At 44.9% G+C, this 21304-nt stretch overlaps 1 protein-coding gene and 1 pseudogene across 1 annotated transcript; one reads left to right on the top strand and one right to left on the bottom strand.

Moving 5' to 3' along the window:
* The first annotated feature begins 1556 nt into the window (after nt 1–1556).
* On the top strand, nt 1557–2510 carry LOC120848895 (annotated as a pseudogene).
* A 3396-nt stretch (nt 2511–5906) lies between these two features.
* Nucleotides 5907–17946, bottom strand: LOC115323296 (monocarboxylate transporter 12). Its single transcript, XM_042290190.1, has 5 exons — nt 17748–17946; nt 17250–17393; nt 11405–11650; nt 10814–11269; nt 5907–6076 (listed from the first exon to the last, which is right to left on the bottom strand). The coding sequence occupies exons 1-5, from the start codon at nt 17944–17946 to the stop codon at nt 5907–5909; spliced, it is 1215 nt and encodes a 404-aa protein (XP_042146124.1).
* Nucleotides 17947–21304: the final 3358 nt, after the last annotated feature.

Raw genomic sequence — 21304 nt, 5'->3', positions numbered from 1 at the left:
TCGGCCTTGGCGAGCGCTTGGGGTTAGCGACGTTGAGTTGAGGGCCTGGGTAGAGTCAGAACAGGCGCAGAAACAAGAGAGAAAACGGCTCTCACGCGAGGATGGCGCAGCCGAAAGAGAGGCGACAAAGGAGAAGTTAGCTTTTGAACGCGCGCTGGCCGAGTGCGAACGCGAAACTCTCTTACTGAAAGTCCGGTTGGCAAAGACCGAGGGTCAAACCAGAGTAACGGCAGCAGGCGACCGAGGTGCGGAGGGAGGCTCGTCATTCCTAATTAATCCGCGCAAGATGATCCCTCCCTTCGACGAACGACGGGATGATTTAGATACGTATTTGAAACGGTTTGAACACATCGCGGAGGGATACAATCGGCCGAGGGAAAAGTGGGCCACTGCTTTGAGTATGTGTCTCAACGGGGAGGCTCTGGAGGTCTATGGTCGACTCGACCCGGAGGATTTGATGGATTACGAGAAAACTAGGTTAGCGTTGCTGTAGCGTTTTCGTTTCACCGCACAGGACTAGAAAGAGACTTTCCGTGAGAGCAAACCTCAGGACGGCGAAACCGGAAAACAGTATGCGGCGAGAATTAGCAGTTTCTTTGATCGCTGGGTGGAATTGTCCGGCACAGCGTATACCTCGTTACCGAGCAGCTTCTTAACAACTGCCACATCCCACTAGCGCTGTTCCTCAGAGAGAGGAAATGTAAGACGCTCAGCGAGACTGCTGAGGTGGCGGACACTTTCCTGGAACTTCAACGACAACGCAGCCTGCTCGTATTTGGGGAAAAGACAGAGTTGGGGGACACAAGAGGAAAGGAAGTAAACACTACCCACAAAGCTCAGGTAGAATTCTTTGTATGCGACAAACCGGGACACAAGGCATCTGACTGCCTTTCGAAACCGAAACAACTCTACTGCATGTACTGCCGTCGAACACGTCACGATGTTAAGACCTGCACAAGGGGCAGCGACTCGAAGGAAGCTTCCTATTGTATGTCTCTAGGGAACATAAAAAAAAACACAAACATTCGTATCAGGCCTCGGAACCTAATCTTAAAATAGAAGAGGGTGGTAGGAACGGTAACAACGTAGACCGACGGGGGCCAAATGCGACGTATGTCATGCCTGTGTTAAAAGTTACACTTGACGGCCAGGCTGTCTCCGTCTTAAGGGACACCGGTAGCAACACCATGGTGGTGCGCCGGTTGCTCGTCCCGGAGGCAGCACACACGGGGATCACATCCACGTTACGGTTAATAGAGGGCCGTAGCACTGAAGTTCCCGAGGCGCAAGTGGATATCATCTCCCATAATTTCACGGGGACCGCAGTGGACAAGTAAGTGCCTGGCTGCTCCCCTTTATGATGTAATAGTCGGCAATTTTCACCGCTCGCGTGACGTCTCCTCTCCCGATATTCATTGGAAAAGGCCGGCGGGGGCCTCTAAAACTCGGGGAGCAAATCCCATGAATGACGAGAAGCCAGAGCATCTCGCACCGACCTCGAGTCTGGCCGGAGCAAGTGTTACTGGGCAACACGCCGAAAAGCGCCAACCGTCGCCATGGGCGCCATGCAGGTGACAACGGAGAAACCCGTGCTCGCCGAGCGGGTGCTGGGCACTGTCCAGTGGTTGAACGTAAAGGAGGGCTAGGGCTTCATCAACCGCAACGACACGCGAGAATACATCTCCGTCCACCAGACCGCCATCACGCGGAACCACCCCGCAAAAGCTAACACGCAGCGTTCACGAGGGTGAGACCGTCGAGTTTGACGTCGTCCTAAGCGAGAAGGAACGCGAAGCCGCCAATGTGACAGGTCCCGACGGCGAGCCCGTGCAGTGCTTCTCTTACGCCACGGGCAGAAGACGCTTCAGAGGTCGCTGGTCCCCGAGACGGAGTCAACGCCTACCGAGGCCTAACCCGCGCCACGGTGTGCAGGGCTCGAACGACTTCAATGACGTTGTGCTCGTGCTGGACTCGCCGCGGCCGCAATCGCCACCGCAGCGATGGCTGCAGCCTGGGAGATCCTGTTTACGCCGCCACTACCGCCGTACCAGAGGTATGACCAGGAGCTCGCTACCCGCGGAAGACATGAAACCCCACTTCCAGTTTGAAGAGGAGGCCGAATACGAGGAAACCAGAGTCCAGCGGAGGCCCCACCAACGCTTGTACGGGAGGTACTTCCGCAGGCGTGGCGGAAGGTCTAGGAGTGATCCACAGAGGTTTGACTTCGAGCAGGAGCCCAGGACCGCGCCGGGCTCGTGGCGCAAGCCGAGACCTAGGTCGACGTCGGCGTCGCCTTCGAGGGCGTCCGCCGGACGTAACCAGGAGTTGAGCAGCGAACGCTTTTTGGCAAAAAGCGTTGGAAGCGCTCTGAAAAAGATTAAAAAAAAAGAAAAGAAGAGCTCGATGCGTCCGCGAACGGAAGGGCTGATTTCATGCAGTCCTCGGAGAAGAAAGAAATTTGCGAGGAAAAGTTCCCGCCGCAGACCGAGGAGTCGGTCAGCCATCTGTGAAGGAAGCGACCTTGCAGCGGGAGAAGGGCACCTTACGACGATTTTTGACGTGGGAAGTAAGAATTAATTCACCTATTTTGCTTGTGTTTTGGCCCGCATTCCGTGAATATTTGGTTCGGCTACCAATCGTGTCTTAGATGTGCGGAAAATTGAGCGAAGGTTTCGCGTCAAGTGAAAGTTCTGCGACGAGTAACTTAAGCGCAATATCTGGTATCTTAGAATGAGGACGTACGCTGCAAAGGATGTGTAGCCTGGCCTTGAAAAGAAATTGTGTTTTCGTGTTGAACATATCAGAGGCTCCGAGAACGTAGGTGCGGGTTACATGAGCCGCCTAGTCTATTTTAGATAAAGTGTGGTTTATGTTCGGTGATGAATTCATTCGGTCTGAAATATTTGTCCTTCAAGTGTTGTTTGTGGACGTTTATTAATACGTGTAATCTTCGCGTACCTAACATAGTTTAAAAAAAAGACTCGTAATTGGGGACTCTTCTGATGTGTTCGAAGGACACCGGGTCGTATTTTTTAATTGACGCGCCGGAATTCGTGCAACGCGAGCCCGTGGCCCGGGCAGTGGGATATGGAAGAAGAAGAGCGTGGGAAGACGACGGCCAGTGTTGGTTGGCAGAGCGGCGTTCGGAGAACCGGTGGTCATGGCGGTTAAAACAAGACATCGGTGACCAGAAGGATTCCGGCGCGGAGGTGAACCCGTCAGGCGTCCAGACCCGAGGTTCGCTCCAGACCTTCACCAAGTCCTCCTGCCGTCGCCCGACAACTATCTCCGACCGCGGTGGCGGTCATAACCTCTCCACGGTCACCATGTTGGCCCTTCAAGAAGACTCCAGTCCTGGAACGCTGAAGCCGAAGCATCTTTCGAGAGGTTACTACGCCCACGACACTCCACTGACCCAGGACTTTCACGCCACCGGCCGCGTCGCCACGAACCGGTGAAATCTTTTATAAATTGCGCTTCGGGTGCTTTTCCCAACGGTGTGTTGGAACGATGGTGACACCGCAAGCGATAATTTTGCATTAAGGGACAATTTAATGATTAGCGCAGTACAACGTATCTTATCTAGGCCATTTCCTGTATATCCGAATTATTGTTGTCTTGTTATTTTTAATGGAGTGGTTTTTGTCTTTCCTGGTAAATGGCTTCGTCTTCTTTTCGTGAGATTAATTCCCACTGTGTAATTTAATCATTAACCATAGCGAAGTTTAGTCCCCGTCACTAAGAACCATAACAGTGGTGAATTTTACACAGGAGAGTCTTTTTTCGAGGGTTTTGTGCTCAAGACAACGCCCTTTCCAGGACTACCGTGAGCTGGGTTTAGAAAAATGAAGAGCCATAAAGGTGGCAAAATTCGTCCGAAATCCGCAGTTCACAGTCCACCACGGAGCACAGCAAAAGGTTAAATAACGCACCATGACAAAAGGGCTTCGATGGAAATGTTGCACTCACTGCGCTGCCGGGAAACTATAACAAAGTGTGGTTCTGGATGAGGATATGTGTAACAACCCAAGGTTAGCCCGTGCCACTAAGGAAGGTGAAAGAGGAAAGAAGGGTAGAAAGAGACAAAAGGCAAAGGCAGGAGAGGAGAAAAATGCGACTGACTGAATCATCCTGGTCGGGCCGAGCCAGGACACGAACCTACGGGAAGCAGGGGCCGAAGTAGTATATTGCCTCGTCGGAGGGCTCCGAAGGGTTCAAACATACCCCGAGATAAATGAACCACCCGTATTTCCTTTTCCCCGGACACGGGTTTAGTCACGCACAGCCAGGCGTGAGTGGGCCAACCCATGTGGCTCGGGGTTCGTGATGGCGCCACTCACCAAGCACCTATGAAAAGCAAGTGCCCCCTGCGTGTGGGCACGTGGTCGGGTCCGTGGTGACACCGCTCACCAAGCACCTCACACCTGAAGTGTAGGCGCCCACTGCGGGGGCTGATATGAAAGCAACAAGCTTACACTTGACAATGCAAATTATGCAATGATACAAGCGAGCTGGACAAGAATGACGATGATAATCCCTGGAGAAGGATCAGGGGAAACAAAGGAGAAACACACATCTCTAAGCACAACTAGGTGACTTGTGCGCAACCGAAAAAATCCTCCTGTTCCCGGTATTGAACCATGGACCTCTATGTTTCTAGTGGAGAGCTCTACTAACTGATCCAACCAGGTGTTAGACGTCTGTAGAGCAAACGGATTTTATCAACTGCCACCAGTCTAACACCAACAAGGGGAAATGGCCTGTATTTTAAGGTTAGGATGAAAATGCAATTAATCCAAAAGTGCAGGCGAGCTGGACAAGAATGACGATAATAATCCATGGAGAAAGGAAACAAGGGCGACAGGATGGAAAATTAATATTGCTCCAGCTTCAAGGGGGAGGGGGGGGGGGGGGACCAATCAAAATATATTTGTGAAAGCCGAACGTTATTAACCATTTGGATACGTTCATGCCTATCTTCTTTGTTATCACATGGGATAAATATTTCGATATCCGTAAATTGCGAAGGAGTTGTTTTATAAACTCCGTTTCTAACTTTTTTTCTCGCCTTTTGTTTTACCCGGTGTCTCGCGTTTTCTAATGCCGGCTTTGCGATCTGTTGGTACAAGTACTTCATGACTGTTAAAAAAACGCTTGAATTCGGCTCAGCTCGTTTGAAAACGAGCGTTGTGTCTGCGTTCGGCAAGGACTCGGATCCAATCACGCGCTTCGTGTCCAACCAATGGTGGCCACCAATGTTGCTTGATGGAGTTTTGAAAAGAGAGTATTGCAGTGCGCTTAAAGTTCTATTATAGTATACTTACAAAATGCATGCTACAAATATACTTGAATACTTCATTTTAGTACATTGATAGTAAAGTCTTGTTACTACTAAAATATGCTCAAGTACGTCTATTGGTTTTGTATTGACAAATCTAATTTCAGTATTTCATACAAGTACGCCTTTCGTACATTCAAAATATACTTTCAATTGGCTGTTTTATTATACATATACCTTTAGTATACTAACTCTATATTCAGCGTACTGCCTCTTAGAACGGGTTCCCACTTCGGGCCTCCACATTTCCTTTAACCAATAACCAAGGAACTTGAAATTTATGTTTCTGAATGCTATGCCTTTATTATTGACGCCTGTCGTATACGGGAGGAGGAAGCTGGTCGCCCAGCAGAAATTATTGTGCATACCTTATGTGCTTAAAAGCAATGCTTCAGGATGTGCCTTAATCCCAGGGATTGATAATTTTAGAACTGTCTACAAGGTACAATATTCTGCTTCGCTCTTTCCTCTTGCTCGGATAAGCAGTGCAAGAAAGAGGCAGAAAGAAAGATAAATAAAGAGCAGTAGAAGCAACACAATCAATGTTCGCTTTATAGGTAGCAAATATTTAAACTTCTTTTATATTCACTGGATGCGGCTTCCTCTGGTCTTCGTGGCTTCCAGGTGCTGGCTTTTCAAGATAAACTGCTACAAACCACATCAGACTGACGAGCAAAAGAAGTCCAGCAAGTACCCGATACATGGCGTCGTACTTCCCATGATAATCTCGAAAGTAACCTGCAAACAAAACAAAAACAAAATTCGGTTAGGTGAATTAAGAAGCATAATGTTAATCTATACTACTTGAGTATTTGAATAATCAAATGTTGACTTCAGGGGAAATTCGGGTTGAAAAATAAATTGTACGCAGGATTTTCATTTATTTTATGTATTACTTTCAGCCATCCTACATCGACGAGTAAAAAATCGAAAACAAACTTTGGACGAGGAATAAAAAAAATAACGTGTTTGACTCACTGGCGGTGGCTCAAAACATCGCAAGTTTACGTGAGTATCGGCTACCTCTGACAGGTTTTCAGTCGGTACAGCGGAAATTTTTACGTTTTTCCAGTTGGGTTTGTAGAAAACACTATAAACTAAAACTTTCGTGTTCGGTACTTTCAAAACAATTACGCAAGTTTTAAAGGAAAGCTAAAACACTTCTTTCACAAATAGAGATAAGGGTTGATTCTAGCGTTGTTTTATCCAATCTATCTGAATAGTTTGTTCGTTCTCCCCAAAGATGTAACTAACTGGGAGAAAACGAGAAAAATCTCCGGTCACTCGTTACGTTATAAGGGGATATTTCGGACGCCAGGCGGCGTTGCTCCTCAGGACCACGCGTAGAATTGAAAGCTTGCAAGGCCAATTTCCCCGCACTGGAACCAGTCAAGACGTCTTTGTCTGAATTTTCATTAAATATCAAGAGTGCGCGTGCATAGCTTTGATGGGCGCTAAAGCTGCACGGGAGAGGAGATCCCAAAAACTCCTTTTATGACGTCACGCTCCCGGAAGGAGGGCCTTCAGCGGTACTTTGAAAATGATTTTCTACAACCTCCATGCACCAAATAAATAAAAAAATAATAATGTCGATGTTGCAGATTATAGAGGTAAAAAAAATACGATTTAAGTGTTTTTTCTCAAATACAAAACCGCTTCAGCTTCCCTTTCAGAAAAGCGGTGCCAAAGCAATCGGAGAACGCCAAGTGAGGAATGTTTACAGCTGCGCGCGAAACCTAACCACGACAATGGCGACTGCTCCGACGCTTTGTTTACATGTGCCAGCGTTTCAAAACAGATTGTTTGTGTTTTCCGAAAACGTTTACAAAACAAGTGGCTATGGCTCTGAATGCACATTGATGTGCGACATCGGCGCGTTGGCGATCTTTCTGAGTAATGCGATTTGCCCCGCTTGTCACGAGCGCGGCTCCGAAATTGAAGGGATAGTCATCGTCCTTCAAAATAGGCCTAGAGAAGAGTGAATGCCTTGAGTGGGTTTCTTTCGACGTTTACGTAGAAACATGTGGAGTCATGAGTACAAATCAAAGCTACAAAAATGGGAGCTCGCTCGAGTTTTGCCGTCCGTCAACTCAAAAGCAGTAAACTTCCGCGTTTGAGCGCGATTCTCAGCCTGCTAGCATCAATGGGTCATAATACCTCCCCGAGCAGGAACTTTTATGCCCCTGCCGTGACAACAGCCAGCTGGAACCTTGTGGAGATCGAAAGGCTGACGTAAGAATAGCAGGAATGGTGTTTGATGGGGCATGGCGCAAGATGGGCTAGGTAAGTCACCACAAACAGGAACTCACGGTCTCCAGTGACTCCGCATGATTATGGGACTCTCTATTCATGTTATGTCCCAATTTCAATTATTTCTACGCGATATCTGAAGAGTACACATCTTTTGAAATTTGAAATGCATGTTTTTTTTGTTTTTTTTTGCAACTTTGGGTTGTCGTTTTAACTTGAGCCCCAGTTACCGGTACTTTAAGTGTTTCCGTCATAATTAAACTTTTATAGATAATGTTGAAAATACGAAGAGGGCAGGTATCTATTTAGAATTTCGATATCTTAATTATGATTTTGCACATTTTAAATAACTCTTCAAGCGCTTTTACTAAAAAAGTGTTTATGTCGTATTTATTTTCTTCTTCTAGATTAGAAACTTTTACATTGCTTTGGCCAGTTACTAACACTCTACACTTTATGAGAAGCAAAATAAGCTATTCCACCATACTTCTTATACAAAACGTGTATGCCTAAATCACTGGACAAAAAAAAATGCATGTTGTTTTTGCCTTTGAACACAAACCTACAGAAACTTCATGAAATCTAATATGTATTTTTAAAAGAGAAGTCAAAACTTTATAAGAGCTAGGTTTATTATTTTGAAGCAAATATTAAAGAAAGAAGTGTTTCCGATTCTAATCCGCTCTATAGCTGAAGAAAACGCTTAATCCTGATTCACACATTTGCGTCAACTGTATTGTGCTGGGTTGCGTCGTAGAGCACAGCGCTCCCCCCCCCCCCCCCCCCCCTTTTTTTTTTTGGCTCGTCGGAAGTGTCGCCATAGCAACAGCTCCACGCAATCAGTCTTAACGAGGTACAAGCTGTTGCAGTCGGACTCGAACACAACAGTGTTTGAACGATCCTTCAGTTTTAGTTACAACCCTATAACATTCACACATCGGGAAGGCTGACCTAAGCGTAAGATAAAGTTCGATACAAAAATGTAGTGAGAAGAATCATGATAAACAATGCCGCTAATAAGACATATGTTAATTTCTTATCGCCAAAACATGAGCCAGCTGCCTATTGGCATCGATTTTTGTTTGCACTCATTCGCGATTTTTTATTACTTTACAGAAGCAAAGTCCAACGCCTAGGGTGGCTTACCAGAAATTACCGATTCCAGATATAGACGCAATTAGGAGAGTTGACTGGAGTTTCTCAAGAAGCATTCACTTGTTGCTAACATATAGACAGATTAATTTATTTTGTCCTGCTTAAAATACAGACAACACTGAATAAGCCTCACAATGCTATTAGGCTATAAATCATTGGGTTCCAGATTTTTTTCATCAAGTGAATTTGTTTCAGCTATATATTTCAGGAATACACTTTTCTTGATGACTACTTCTACTTCTGACCAGGAAAGTGAACATAAACTACCGCTATTGAAAACTTTAGCTTGTGGGCAAACTGGGGATCCATAGCGTTGGACCAGGTTGCTCGCATGCCAAATTGTTCGTGGTCATTTCTACCGCAAGGGGGCCAAGTTCATTTGGCCACGCGAGTGGTGCTCCGCTGCTGATAAGGCCTTCGCACCGTAAGCGCGAGGGCGTTTGAGCTTTTGACGCGTGTCGATGAGAGCGAATAGGGAGTTTTCATAGACTGCGTTTTCCCTTCCGCTAAGACCTTAGCAACGAAGTTACTAGGGAGTTTTCGTAGATCGTTTCCGCTGTCCCGCAACGCTCTCCGCAACCAGCTACGCTAGCCGGAACTCTACAGCCAAGCCCATCGGCGCGCCGGCGCAGTAGCGGCTGCTTCGTTGGGGAGGACTTAGCGGAGGGGGAAACGCGGTCTACGAAAACTCCCTACTAACTTCTTCTGTTAATGCTGTAGTCTGAATGGTATGTTTATTATTTTCTTTTTAGTGCTGCAAATGCCAATGTGGGGCCCTGTGGCTTTGTCAAGCTGGTCTTGTGACCGCTTTTTCCACAAGCCTCCAGTATCATGCACGCTGTATTTGATGCAAATAAAAATCAACAACAGCAACTTTCTGCAGCGTCTGCGCGCCGATAGCGTTAACTGTAGAAAGCCGGGCATTGTTGCGGGTCGCAGAGGGCCGTTGCGGGACGGTGATGACGATCTAAAAAACTCCATCATAAATGACTGCGTGTTGTTGAACCAGTGCTTTGTGCCATTCTCCGAGACGGGTAGCAGTAGGACAAATCGTACAACCTGAAGATAAGTACACTGGCTAGCAATATGAGCTGGAATGCGCGAGCGGCGACGAAGCAGTAAAGCTCACGCTGTATGGTGGGCAAAGAGCCAAGTGGCGGCACCTCAGCGGCGGTCGTCAGATTCGCGGACGCATCACCCGCGCGCGATATCTCCCTTTTCCGCTATGCGCTTGATAGCGTGTACGTCAAATGCGCGCTCGTTGCAATGGCGTAGTTTTATGCGTCAAGGCCAAGGGGGCGAGCAAGCATCTGATGACGCAAACATCAAAATCAAAAGCAATTGTTGCTATCGCGTGGCGGAGAAGGACGGAGGTATCGCGCGCGGAGGATGGGTCCACGAATATGAAGACCACCGCTGCCGCTCCGCCGCTGAGCACGCGGACCGCTAGACTGCGTGGGCTGTACTGCGTGATCACCGCTCCCGCATTCCAGCTTATATCGCTACTCACTGAGTGTTTCAATTAAACACTGCCATCTGTGGCCATCAAATCAAAGCCTTCTTAAGTTCGTTTTAATTCCTGTCTATTGTATTGAAGAATGTGCACGTTCTACTTCCTTTGAATTTATAATTGTTTGTTGTTTTTATTTTATTCTGATATAGTATACGTCATATAAGATGTTGTGGTTAGTAGTCTTCCCAGATATGCCATTACTGACTTAAAAACTTTCATTTATTCAAACAGGCATACACGTCTCCATGCACCATGTATTAGAAAAATGCATTGCAATGCATATTTTCTTCTTAGAGTGGGACGCTATCGAAGACCCTGACCTCCTAAACAAAAAGTAAAATCTGCTCTAACGCAATTAAAGCCAAGTTCAGCCAGCACTTGGTAATCTTAAACTGTTTGATATGTAAACTTAACAACGTATATGCTTTAAAAACTATTTTTACAACAAAACTGCGCACTTGTTACTATAGGGCCGAAGGGAAAGAATGCCACAACAGAAACAAAAACAATACCATTGGCAGATAGTCCTAAAAAAACAATTTACGCAATTAACTTACCAATGAAAAAAGGCTTGGCGAAAAGCAGAGGCCCACACAAAGCACCTGTGAAGCCGTAGCTCACCGGCAGCCTTTTCAAGCCGACAGTGTCCGCCATCACAACGCCGTGCATGGCCACCGCAGTTCCCAAGAAACAGGAAATTGCCAGAGTTGCAGTCAACAGACTAACATATGAATTCACATCGGGCAATATCAGGATGGCCATCCCCATGAAGAAAAAGTTGCAGGCAACTAGTGTGCTTCGTCGCAAGTACTCTTGGTCTGCAAGAAGGGGCAAAAAGAGGCGGCCGAGAAGGTCTGGAACGGCCATGTAGGAGAGCAGACAGACCGCGTCAGGTTTCGAAGCTCCCTTGTCAGTAGCAAAATCGACAATCGTCGCCACAAAAATGTCAAAGTTGTAGCACCTGACTAGCCACGAGATGACCAGAATGTAATAAGTTGGGAGACATAGCAGTTCTGAAACAACTTGCAGTGTCGAAGTTTCATGTACAATTAACGCTTCATGGTTGTTTGGAACCTCCTCACCCATCTTATTATTGGGAATGTGTAACACGTCGCACTTTGCCCCTTGCTGCTTACACTGTAACTCACGATTGTTTTTCTGCTGGATATCCAAAAAAAGACTTATGGGAAAGGTGTGAAGCAGGATGCCTCCAAACAATAGCAGTGTGCTCCGAAAGTCGTAGTGTCTTAGCAAAAGGGGTAGCAATGGCGGGACGACAAACGAAGACAGTGTGGCTCCGGCATACATGATTCCATGAGCCATTCCTCTGTATCTCTTGTAGTTGGCACTCAGCTGCACTTGGAGCATGGTCATTATGGTTCCTGAGCCAATTCCTGAAATAATGTCAGTCAGCATTTTCAAGTTTTTTATTACATTCGGGCGAAAATTGTAATATGAACAGGTTAAAAATAATATTTGGCTTTCACTTTTGTTTAAAAAGCAACAAGTAAATATTGCCTATTGTAATAGAAAATTGCAAGGTCAAGGCTATGAGCACGGATAAATCCAGGTGAGCGTATTCAAGTTTTGAAATATCTTAATATTCGCGAGCTCATAGTGTTCACGAATTTCTAGAAATAAATAAATTTCCGAAATTAAAAGGCACGCGAATAATTTGGACAAGAATTGACACTTTGAAAACCATGCTCGATAACGAACTTTATTTTCATAATTTGTTGTGCATGTTTCATGTGAGTGTGAGAGAGTGTGAATTAGAACTACACCGCAGAATAAACGTGTGCAATACCGCATTTCTCAAATGCGCTATGGGCAATGTCAGGCTTATTACGAAGCAAACGCCAAACTTCAACAACACAGCAGGCAGTGGCTTCATCGATGAAGTCGTCAAGCTCACCTGTGTTTCTTCCTTGTTTATCGGCCTACTAGTTGTGGTATTAGCGTTTCAAGATGTGAACATCTTCATATCCGGCTTCCATATGCTAATGAAGTGGGAAAAGAGAAGCTGCAGGTGGCTTGTGCATGCGGCAGGCATGAACGCGTAAAGAATCGAACTCTCTACTTTCGATGAGCCACGAACAAGCCGAGCATACACAGAGCCTTGGCGTCCAAGAGTAGTCCAAGATTCTTTAGTTGCTTGTACACGTATAGTATTATGATGGTGTCGATGTACCACTGCATTGTTTCGGCCGTGCTCTAGTGGTTGGAGGAATGCCAGATGTCCCAACTCTGAAAAATCTATCGCTGCATGGCATTTTGTTGTTTTTACCGTGTACTGGGGTGTCAAAACGGCGCCTCCCAGAACATGTGTAACAAAAACGGTAATTTCTCTACTGTTGTTACCACCCCACCATGGAGATTTGCTGATATCCTGGTTGTTCAAGGGTTAAGCCACTTACCGGCACTAGCTTAATATACTTTTTTTTTTGTTAATGACCATGTTTTCCGGACTTTTATTTTTTGCGAACTTTTTCGCTAGTAGAAACTCACTCTTGATATCTAAAATCGGTTGGAACATTCTCGTAGTTAGCTTAGCTTTTCTACGATTAAGATCCTTTTTTTCCATCATAGACTCGGCCCGTTTCTGGTGATTATTTATACAAACTGCCCAACTTCAGCTTTCGTTCCAGAGTTGCATGCGACAACACCTCAAAAGGAGACTAGCTGACTTTGATTTGAAGTAGGTACGAATCTCTCATAGAGCGAACGATGCTCTCACTCAGACGGAAACCCCGGGATCCTTGTCATCTTGATTGAGCCTGCTTTGTTACGTTGCTGTAGCGCAAGACGGACGATCTCGGCTCGCGTTGTCTCGTCGTACTTCCCGTGAGCTTTTCTACGCTCGTTTAGATCTGCGTCTTGTTGAACAAATGGCGCAACCTGTTGGCGGATCCGTGTGATTTTTGGTTAGAGGGCTTCGCGTAAGACTAAGTTTCTGAAAGCAAGATTTTCACATTTACAAGGTGAACAAGCGGTACAAGCTCATTTCCAGTCCGCCCCAATTCTGCGGCAGTTATAAATTGTAATAAAAGAAGTGTCTCACTCGTTTCACTAATAGAAATATGGTGAAAAGCTTGAAAAAAAAAAAACGGTAGGGCCAATGTTATCTTTGGATGCGCCTGGATCTGAAGATCTGCAAGGGAATTAATTCCTTCATTGATAATTTGTGATGATTTCTTTATTTGGAGCTTCGTACGTGACGAGACTTACTAGCGCAACTTCTTCGACTGCTTTAAGTTTTGGTGGTAACGCAAATATCGCTTCCTGTTAAGAACATGTATAGCCTGAGTTGAAAAACTGATGTCTCTGGTTGCCTGAACTGGGGATCGCTTTGGGCGTGACAAAAGATTGGTTTATGCATTAGATGTGTTCGTCGCGGCCTGCGGTACTGACACCCAAAACTACTTAAGGTTTTCAAGACTGAGGTGATAATTTAATATGTTTGACTTTCTAATTTTGTGTCAGTCGGAGGTTCCCAATCATCCCAGCGAGCCCTAAAGCATGTCATCCTATGCTTCAAACATCCTACAGCAGTCCTAAAGTATGCAATCCTATAGGCTTCCCGTCGACTGGGTTTCACATATGGATTTCCCGTCGACAATATCAGGCTCCTCATTGGACCCGATAGCTTTAAAGATGGACAAGCATGGCGGAGATACCAAGACAGCTCATGTAAAGAGTTTATCCCATTTGACTTCGGATATGAAAAAAATTTAAACGAGGGGTATCCACCACAGCTATAACATCTACCATTAAAGCGTTATGGCCCCTCCAGGCTAAACTAAGCTTTTTCGCAACTATCTAGACTAAAGGCCGCTGGATATCCAAACAGATTATTGGTATCACATAGCAAAAAAAAAATATCTGGAAGACCACCAACCGAAAACCCGGGGGCACTGACCAATCAAAAAAGAAATCTCGACCATATATAGCGTTTGTGCTCTACATCCACGGCATTTACCACAGGTGAAAGAAGACTGCTGTAACTTAAGGCATCCACGTGTTGTGTTCTGTGGCGAATAAGGCTGATTCCGTGTGGCGTGATTAAACCAAGGTGCAAACAAGGAGGGAGAGGTGTATGGCACCGCTCACAAAACGAAGTACTCCATGTGTCCATGTGTGAGAAAGACGTTTTATATAACATTCTGTTAACATGCGGTATATCTTATATAGAACAAACTGGTCGGTGCATCAGTGAACTAACGCGTTGGCATGCAGCTTTAGTGGAAAAAATCTCAGCAGAAGGGCAGCTGCTAGGTCATTGTCGAGAGTGCCAATGCATGGCAATGTTTTATAACACCAACATCGTTCGAAGGAACAGAGGCACGCTTGCGCGTCAGTTACGTGAGGCGCTGGCCATTAGGAAAGCCCCAGGGTTACTAGCGCGCCATCTGTCGCGCTACACGAAAAGAAAAAAAATATTTTTATGCAGGAACTATACATTGGGTATATGAAGAAGTTCCACGTTTTAAACATTTCAAACCGGAGTGTAGGGAACCAAAGTAGAGGAAGAAAATAACGTTCTTAATAATATACAGTTGATTGTCCAGAGTTTACTGGTGTTTCTATATATCTATATACGTTCAATTAGTTATATCCGTAAGCATGACTCAACTATCTCAGCTTTTATCCATGTGGGCTATCAATTATGTGTGTTTTCTGAACTTGTTTGACAACTGCATTAAAGACAGCTAGATTTTAGTTTTACGTACAGCGGTTTGCCTTCTAAGTAATTTAACTTACAAGTGCGTTTTTCATCGTTTTTCATTTTTTTTTCTTTAAACGTCTGGTCGCTAAGCATGGCGACGTGTTGTCTACTCTCATTCCAGGGAACAAAGGTCCACTTCATTTAAATGTACGTTGACCTGTGCATTACACAGCGGGTAGGTCAGTCTTACATTTCAGACTATGCCTCATTAAACAAAGAGGGCTGAGCTAGAATGCGGCGGAGAGAAAATACCATATGACTTGCATCTGGTAGAACGAGGAAAATTAGAATATCTGTCGCCTGTCGAAGGCCATCTTCCTTTTTAGAAGAGCCGGTAGTCATTAACTTGCTAACAATATTTTCAAAATATTTCATGATACAAGACTTGTGCGGTACTCGTTAGAAGTAAGCAAATTACTTGGAACTGCTTGCGTTTTTGGTAATCTTGTAAATATTTGATAACTTTTATTTGAAAGTAATCACAAACAAATTTTAGCCACTTTTAGACGTAATAAAATTACTTGTAACCCTTACCATCTGCTCAACCCTCTCCCCTACTTTTTAAAGCTTACGACTACTTTGTCGCCACAGTTTGTACGAAAACTGCTCCGTTTCATCAGCCTCTAAACCTTGTAAACAACAAATATTAAAACGTTTCTTATCAAGCTTTATCAAAGGAGGTTAAACTAGTATATCTCTTTAAAAAATCGAAATATGTTTCTAAGCAACCCTACTCTGGTGCTCCCCGCGGCCGAGATAACTAAAAGCAAACAATGGCAAAGCTGAGGTGTGACAAAAAAAATAATGTATATTCAGATGTAAGATTAGTGATGCATGCAGTTTGCAAGTATGCACCGTTCTTAAAGTTCAGTCTTGATTGAATTTCTGTGTGAAGTTGCGTAGGTGTCGCACGAAAGAGTGCGAACGCTGCTTCAAGCAAAGAAGGTATATCATGTGTTTTCCATTTAGCTACTATGACCCATAGCCCTTTACACTAGGAGAATTTGGCACTCTTTTAAAGATGGCGACAATCCAGCAACCATTGCTGGAAGTAAGGCAACCACGAGGCAGCACCTTGCCTCCACCATTTCGTGATATCGAATTTCGAACCAAATCTGGATTAGGCACACAAGGTATGCTATGACCCACCATCGTAATGAAAGGGTTTTGGCACTGCACACGTCGTCAGATACACAAACTTACGTTTCTGCTACGATCTCTTTACATTATATGAACTTAAACGTATTCCTCTTTTGTGAAAAGTGAATTTTGAACAATCTGAATATTAGGTTTCAAAAGTGACCACCACGAAAGTTCAGTGCCGTGAAGGGCGCCTTTTAGGAGAGCCGCTGCGAACCCTTGCGCTCAATCGCCAGATTTATTTTTGTTCGAATTTTGTTTAGAACTAAAAAAAATAAAGCTTATTTGTAAGCTATGCTTTTGGAGATCAATAAAGGGTGGCCAGTGCCTAAATATAGTGACCAATTGCAGGCATAACATGCTGTCAGAGTAGAATAAATGTGTTTATAAAACAACTGGTAACCGCGCATTTGGACTTGCGCACGTAAGATAGAGTGACTAAATACAAAATTCTCCATTTTCTATTACTGTAAAGTCCGCCAATTGTTTTAACGGGTGATAGGCACCACCCATCGGCCAAACTCTCCCAGAATATAGGGCTCAGCTGTGACCTAAAGTGAGCTGCTCTAATGTTCTTTTTTTTTGTCTAACTGCTATATATATTACTTTCTTGAGTGACGTGTACAAGACTGATAATACTCCTCATTTCAATTGAATGTAAATAAAGCCTCATTGCGTGCGCACCCTCGTTTTAAGGGAACTGCAAAAATACTGAAATACAGCCAGAGCAGACGAACGAAAGCTACACTGCACCTGCTTTCACCCGCTTTTGAATGTTAGTTCGTTTAGTCTTCGTTTGCTGACGCCACCAACCCGTTGCGTGTGTCTTGGGGGAAGCATCGGGGAGCCTTAAAAAAAATCAGCTGAGTAGACAAGCACATTGTAATCACGCAAGAATCTCTGGCTGTTATGCGCCGCATATTATTATTACCTGAGGTTCAATATCTCTTGATCTTGAGGATCGAAGAATTAAAAATAATGATGGATTAAGGTAATTTACATATTCGATGGTTTTCATAAATTATTTATTTCATAATTTACATATCCATCACACATGATTCAGTTCTGGTAGGTGCATAGGTGCCGCTTGGAGATCTAGGTATTATATCAAAAACGGTTCAACTTACCATGAATTATTCCCATAGTTATAGTTAACCACAAAATACCAGGAGCAAAGGCGGAGAGTGTCATACCAAGCGTTGTTATAAGTGTGCCTATCAGCAGGACAGTAGACACAGAAAAGTATCGGGTCAGTGGGCTTGACAAGACACCTGAAAAAACAAAGACCACAACAAATCTTTCATTTCTTACAAGGTAGTAACAAGTGCTTCAAGAATCAATAAACTTCACAGCTCTTGTTTTCTTTGGTTGTATGATTACTTCTTAAGAAACAAACTCATTAGTAATAATAATATAAGGGCGCACCAGCAATACATCAACTCATTCCTAAATGGCACGCTTCAGTCATATAATGAGGAAATGTCTTCGGTTCTGACATCTCATGTTGATCACATGAATGAAAGCGCTACGAGGATGTCTCGTCTAGCGCTTAAGTCACTTTGTGAGAAGCCTTGGGAAAATGCCTAGAGCATAATATTGGTAAAATTCTCGGTTCACTCACTTACCGCCAATATCTATAAGTGTCCCAAGCACGCTGACAGGCCATGATGCTGAGCCACGGTCCACGCTGAATTCGTTCATGATTTCAACGTACAAGTAACCCGACGATCGGAAGCTGGCCAAAGTCAAGAATGCCACAAGTCCCGACAGAAGGGCAACACTCCAGCCGGTGTCCGTTCGCGTGATAACTTCTCCGTGAGTCATAATCTAACACAGGTCGAGCTGCAGTTTGCTGGTGCACATTTTCGACTGAAAAAAAAAAGAAAGATACATTTATTTACGTTTTGAGGAGATAAGGTATCCTGAGCCATATGCTATGGACACTAGATAATTTAGAACCCATAAAATAAACCGGAGGAGAATGTGCTCTACTTCATATCACCCATAGTTTGAGCGCGAACAATTCTCATCAGGAGATGAGGCCAGTAAAGTGACGTTCAAACCGCAACGTCACGACAGCCGTCATATCTATGTTTGTGTCCTTTCCGCGGCCGAACAAATTGTGCACAGCAGACGCTCCGGGACCTTGCGATTTTAGTTTGTGTGCCTATGTTTGTATGTCTGCTGTGATCTCTGACAGCCTAAGAAACCGACGGCGTGCCTTATTCACGCTTTTCTAGTGTGAAATTCGTCATGCGGTTTTCTTATTGGAAATGTGCGCAACCTCATCAGCCGCGGAGCGATAATTTCAGAACTAACCTTGCACTGCTCTTCGTAAGTCGTCAGTAAAAAGAGCTTTTTCATGCGCTTGGACATACGATGAAACAAAGTATACACCTAAGCACTAGGACGACAATGTCTGAAAGATGATTTAAGAAAGTAAAAGAGGCACAAAACTGAAGTGATTATTTAAGAAAATAAATGCACAAAACAGAAGTGATACGTTGAATTTAGCTTTGTATTGGGCTAATTGGTTCATTGTGATTTAGAGGACTAAAAGACGCAAAAAGTCACGGACGAAGAAGAGACACATACAACACGGAGTGGTGCCAATCCGTGTCGTGTGTGTCTTCATCGGCCGTGTTTTTTGTTTTTTTTTTGCGCTTTTTAGTTTTCTAAATTAGAAGTTATACGATTGGCGTTTATCCAGCAAAGGAATATCCTCTTGCCTCAGTAAACACTGTAACCAACCATTTTGAAGATCATCATGGGTGTTTTATAGAAAGTTTTAAATCAACTCGGTGCAGATCTTTCGAGTTGTGGTTGTCTCTACGAAATGTTGAAGTGGTTGACAGCCCTCAAAAAGAGCCATTAGCGACAGTTCAGCTTTTTTTAGTCGCTGTTGACCTTTGTCTGTCCCTATATACTCGCTATTTGGAAGTCTTCTGAGACGAAAGATGGCAAAGCTAACAAATATACTTCTAATAAATGTCACGCAGTCTCCATCTTTCAGAGAACTTTCAGGATTAGGCATTTGCAAATCGACCATATGTGAAATGCGCAGAGCCACCTAAGGGGGCGTGGAAAAACATGCTCCGTCTCACCAGCCGGCTTCGGAGCTGACAAAGGCCAGGGCGCGAACATGTAGTTATGAAGAATCCTTCGCTCGCACAAGCACTCATGCAAAGAAAGCGCTTTTAAAATCCCCGGCAACCCCGCTCGTACCTTCGCCGGCACTCAAAGTCAACTTTCGAGCTGGATTGAACGTCCGCCATGCTGGTTGCGGCGAGAAAGCAGCAACCGGCGGGCAACGAGCACCTACATGCGCAACAAGCACTGAGAACAATGCAACGCTTAACTCGTAGGTGTCGTTAGGGATCGATGACGGTGATCACGAGACCTCGATTGGTACCGACAACGCTACGAATTTGATAAACAGCGAGGAATCTTACCACAACAGACATGGCAGCGCAAAGAGTGTTGCCAGACGTACGAACAATTTTGCATATGGTCTATTGTGGTCACAATTCTCGTTTTGTAGAAAGAAGAGAATGCAATTTTGGCTGATTCATGCTTGTATGGAAAACAACTAAAACATCACTAACCGTTTTATTCCTTGCTCTTTTCCCTCCTCAAAGGCAATCGTAAAAAAGCGATACAAATGCTGCTAAAACAATTCCCCAGAAATTTTAATATATCTTTCGGAGGGTCTACTGTTTCTGTTTCCCTTTACTTCCCCAAAGCTAAGGCCAATATCCATGAAGGGGTCTTGGAATGAGGCTAGCTGGTGAAATACTTCAAACACTATTCACTTCACACTCGGTATGAGAACTTACATTGCGTCCGCAAAAGCGGCCTGTCACTGTATGATTCCAGAGGGCAGCAAATACGAAGCTTTGTATGAGAATCAAAGGCAGCTCTGAGAGTGACGGCTCCAATGAGCTGCAATATGACAGCCCTGCTTACAGTGTACAACATATTTATACCGCGTCTGTTCATGAGCGTGCTCTCGGCGTGCGCTCCTCGCCGGCACGCTCAGTGCTACTACCGGGGTGAGTTCTTTATTATTTCTTTTTGTATATAAATTCGAGTGGCCGTGATTTGCATCACGTTCACTCGCTTGCGTGTTCCCTCGCTCTTACCTATACTTTATCTCACTATTTGGGTGCAGCACTGCAAAGGCAACGGGAGAGAGAGAGAGAGAGAGAGACGACACCTTACTGCCCGAAGTTTAAGGCCTGGTTCGTGGAAAACAGCACATGACGACCGAACCAGGAAAGGCAGACGAGCCGTAATTTTCCCTTCGTGGACTAGATTGTAGCAGAAAATTCTAGATAACGTCTACCAGGCCTATCACCTTTCGGGTGGCCGGAACTCATAGACTCTTCATGAATCCTGTGAATCCACAGCGGTTTCCCAAAACAACCTCTTAGTTCTCTGTACGTCGTTTCAAAACGATTAGGAAAAACCTTCCACCACTTCCCTTATTAGTTTGAGTCTGATGTATTGGAAGCTTCTTCATTGGTACAAGTAAATCACAGAAGCATGGCGCGTGGCTCTATTTCCGCCTGATGACGTGATACAATTGTCATGTTGTCGCTGGCCGCGATCCTGGCGGCGTCGCAACAGCGGCGGTGGGTTTGGCAAATGCCTTTTCTGCCGCAAGTCGATCTCCAACTTGACAGTCGACGAAAGCTTCAGCAGCTAAGAGTTGAAACGCCGCGAGGACAGCGACACTCACGTTTAGTCGTACTTTTTTGCCAGCAATACAGCCACCAACGACCAGAATCGCGACATCTGACTGCATGCCACTCCGCCTTTTGTGATGTCATTTGTTGTCATTCCGGAACCACCTTTAATGTTTAGGGGAGATAGGGCGCTAAACACGGCAGTCGGAGAAGCGTTGAAGGCCCTGTACTATGGCTAACCTCGTTTTTATCCGTCGGACAGCTCGAAAACATTGCCTCCGCGCAGTGAAAAACATGGCGCGACAGTTCACCTATATTCGCGATTCCAAAGAAATATAGGTGGCGCTGATCAGGCGAAACGGCGGAGGACAGGAGGTCGTTTTCGTCGCTCAGCACGCGGACCATCATACATTTCTTTCACCGCAGCGTAAAATCGGTTTTACATATGAAAGCATATGGGTTTTGCGATCGTAGAAAACATCTTCTAGTCAATA

The sequence above is a fragment of the Ixodes scapularis genome, unplaced genomic scaffold, assembly GCF_016920785.2.
Source record: "Ixodes scapularis isolate PalLabHiFi unplaced genomic scaffold, ASM1692078v2 PGA_scaffold1__304_contigs__length_218370807, whole genome shotgun sequence".
Classification (NCBI taxonomy): Eukaryota; Metazoa; Arthropoda; class Arachnida; order Ixodida; family Ixodidae; genus Ixodes; species Ixodes scapularis.
This window is presented reverse-complemented; position numbering and strand designations above follow the sequence as displayed.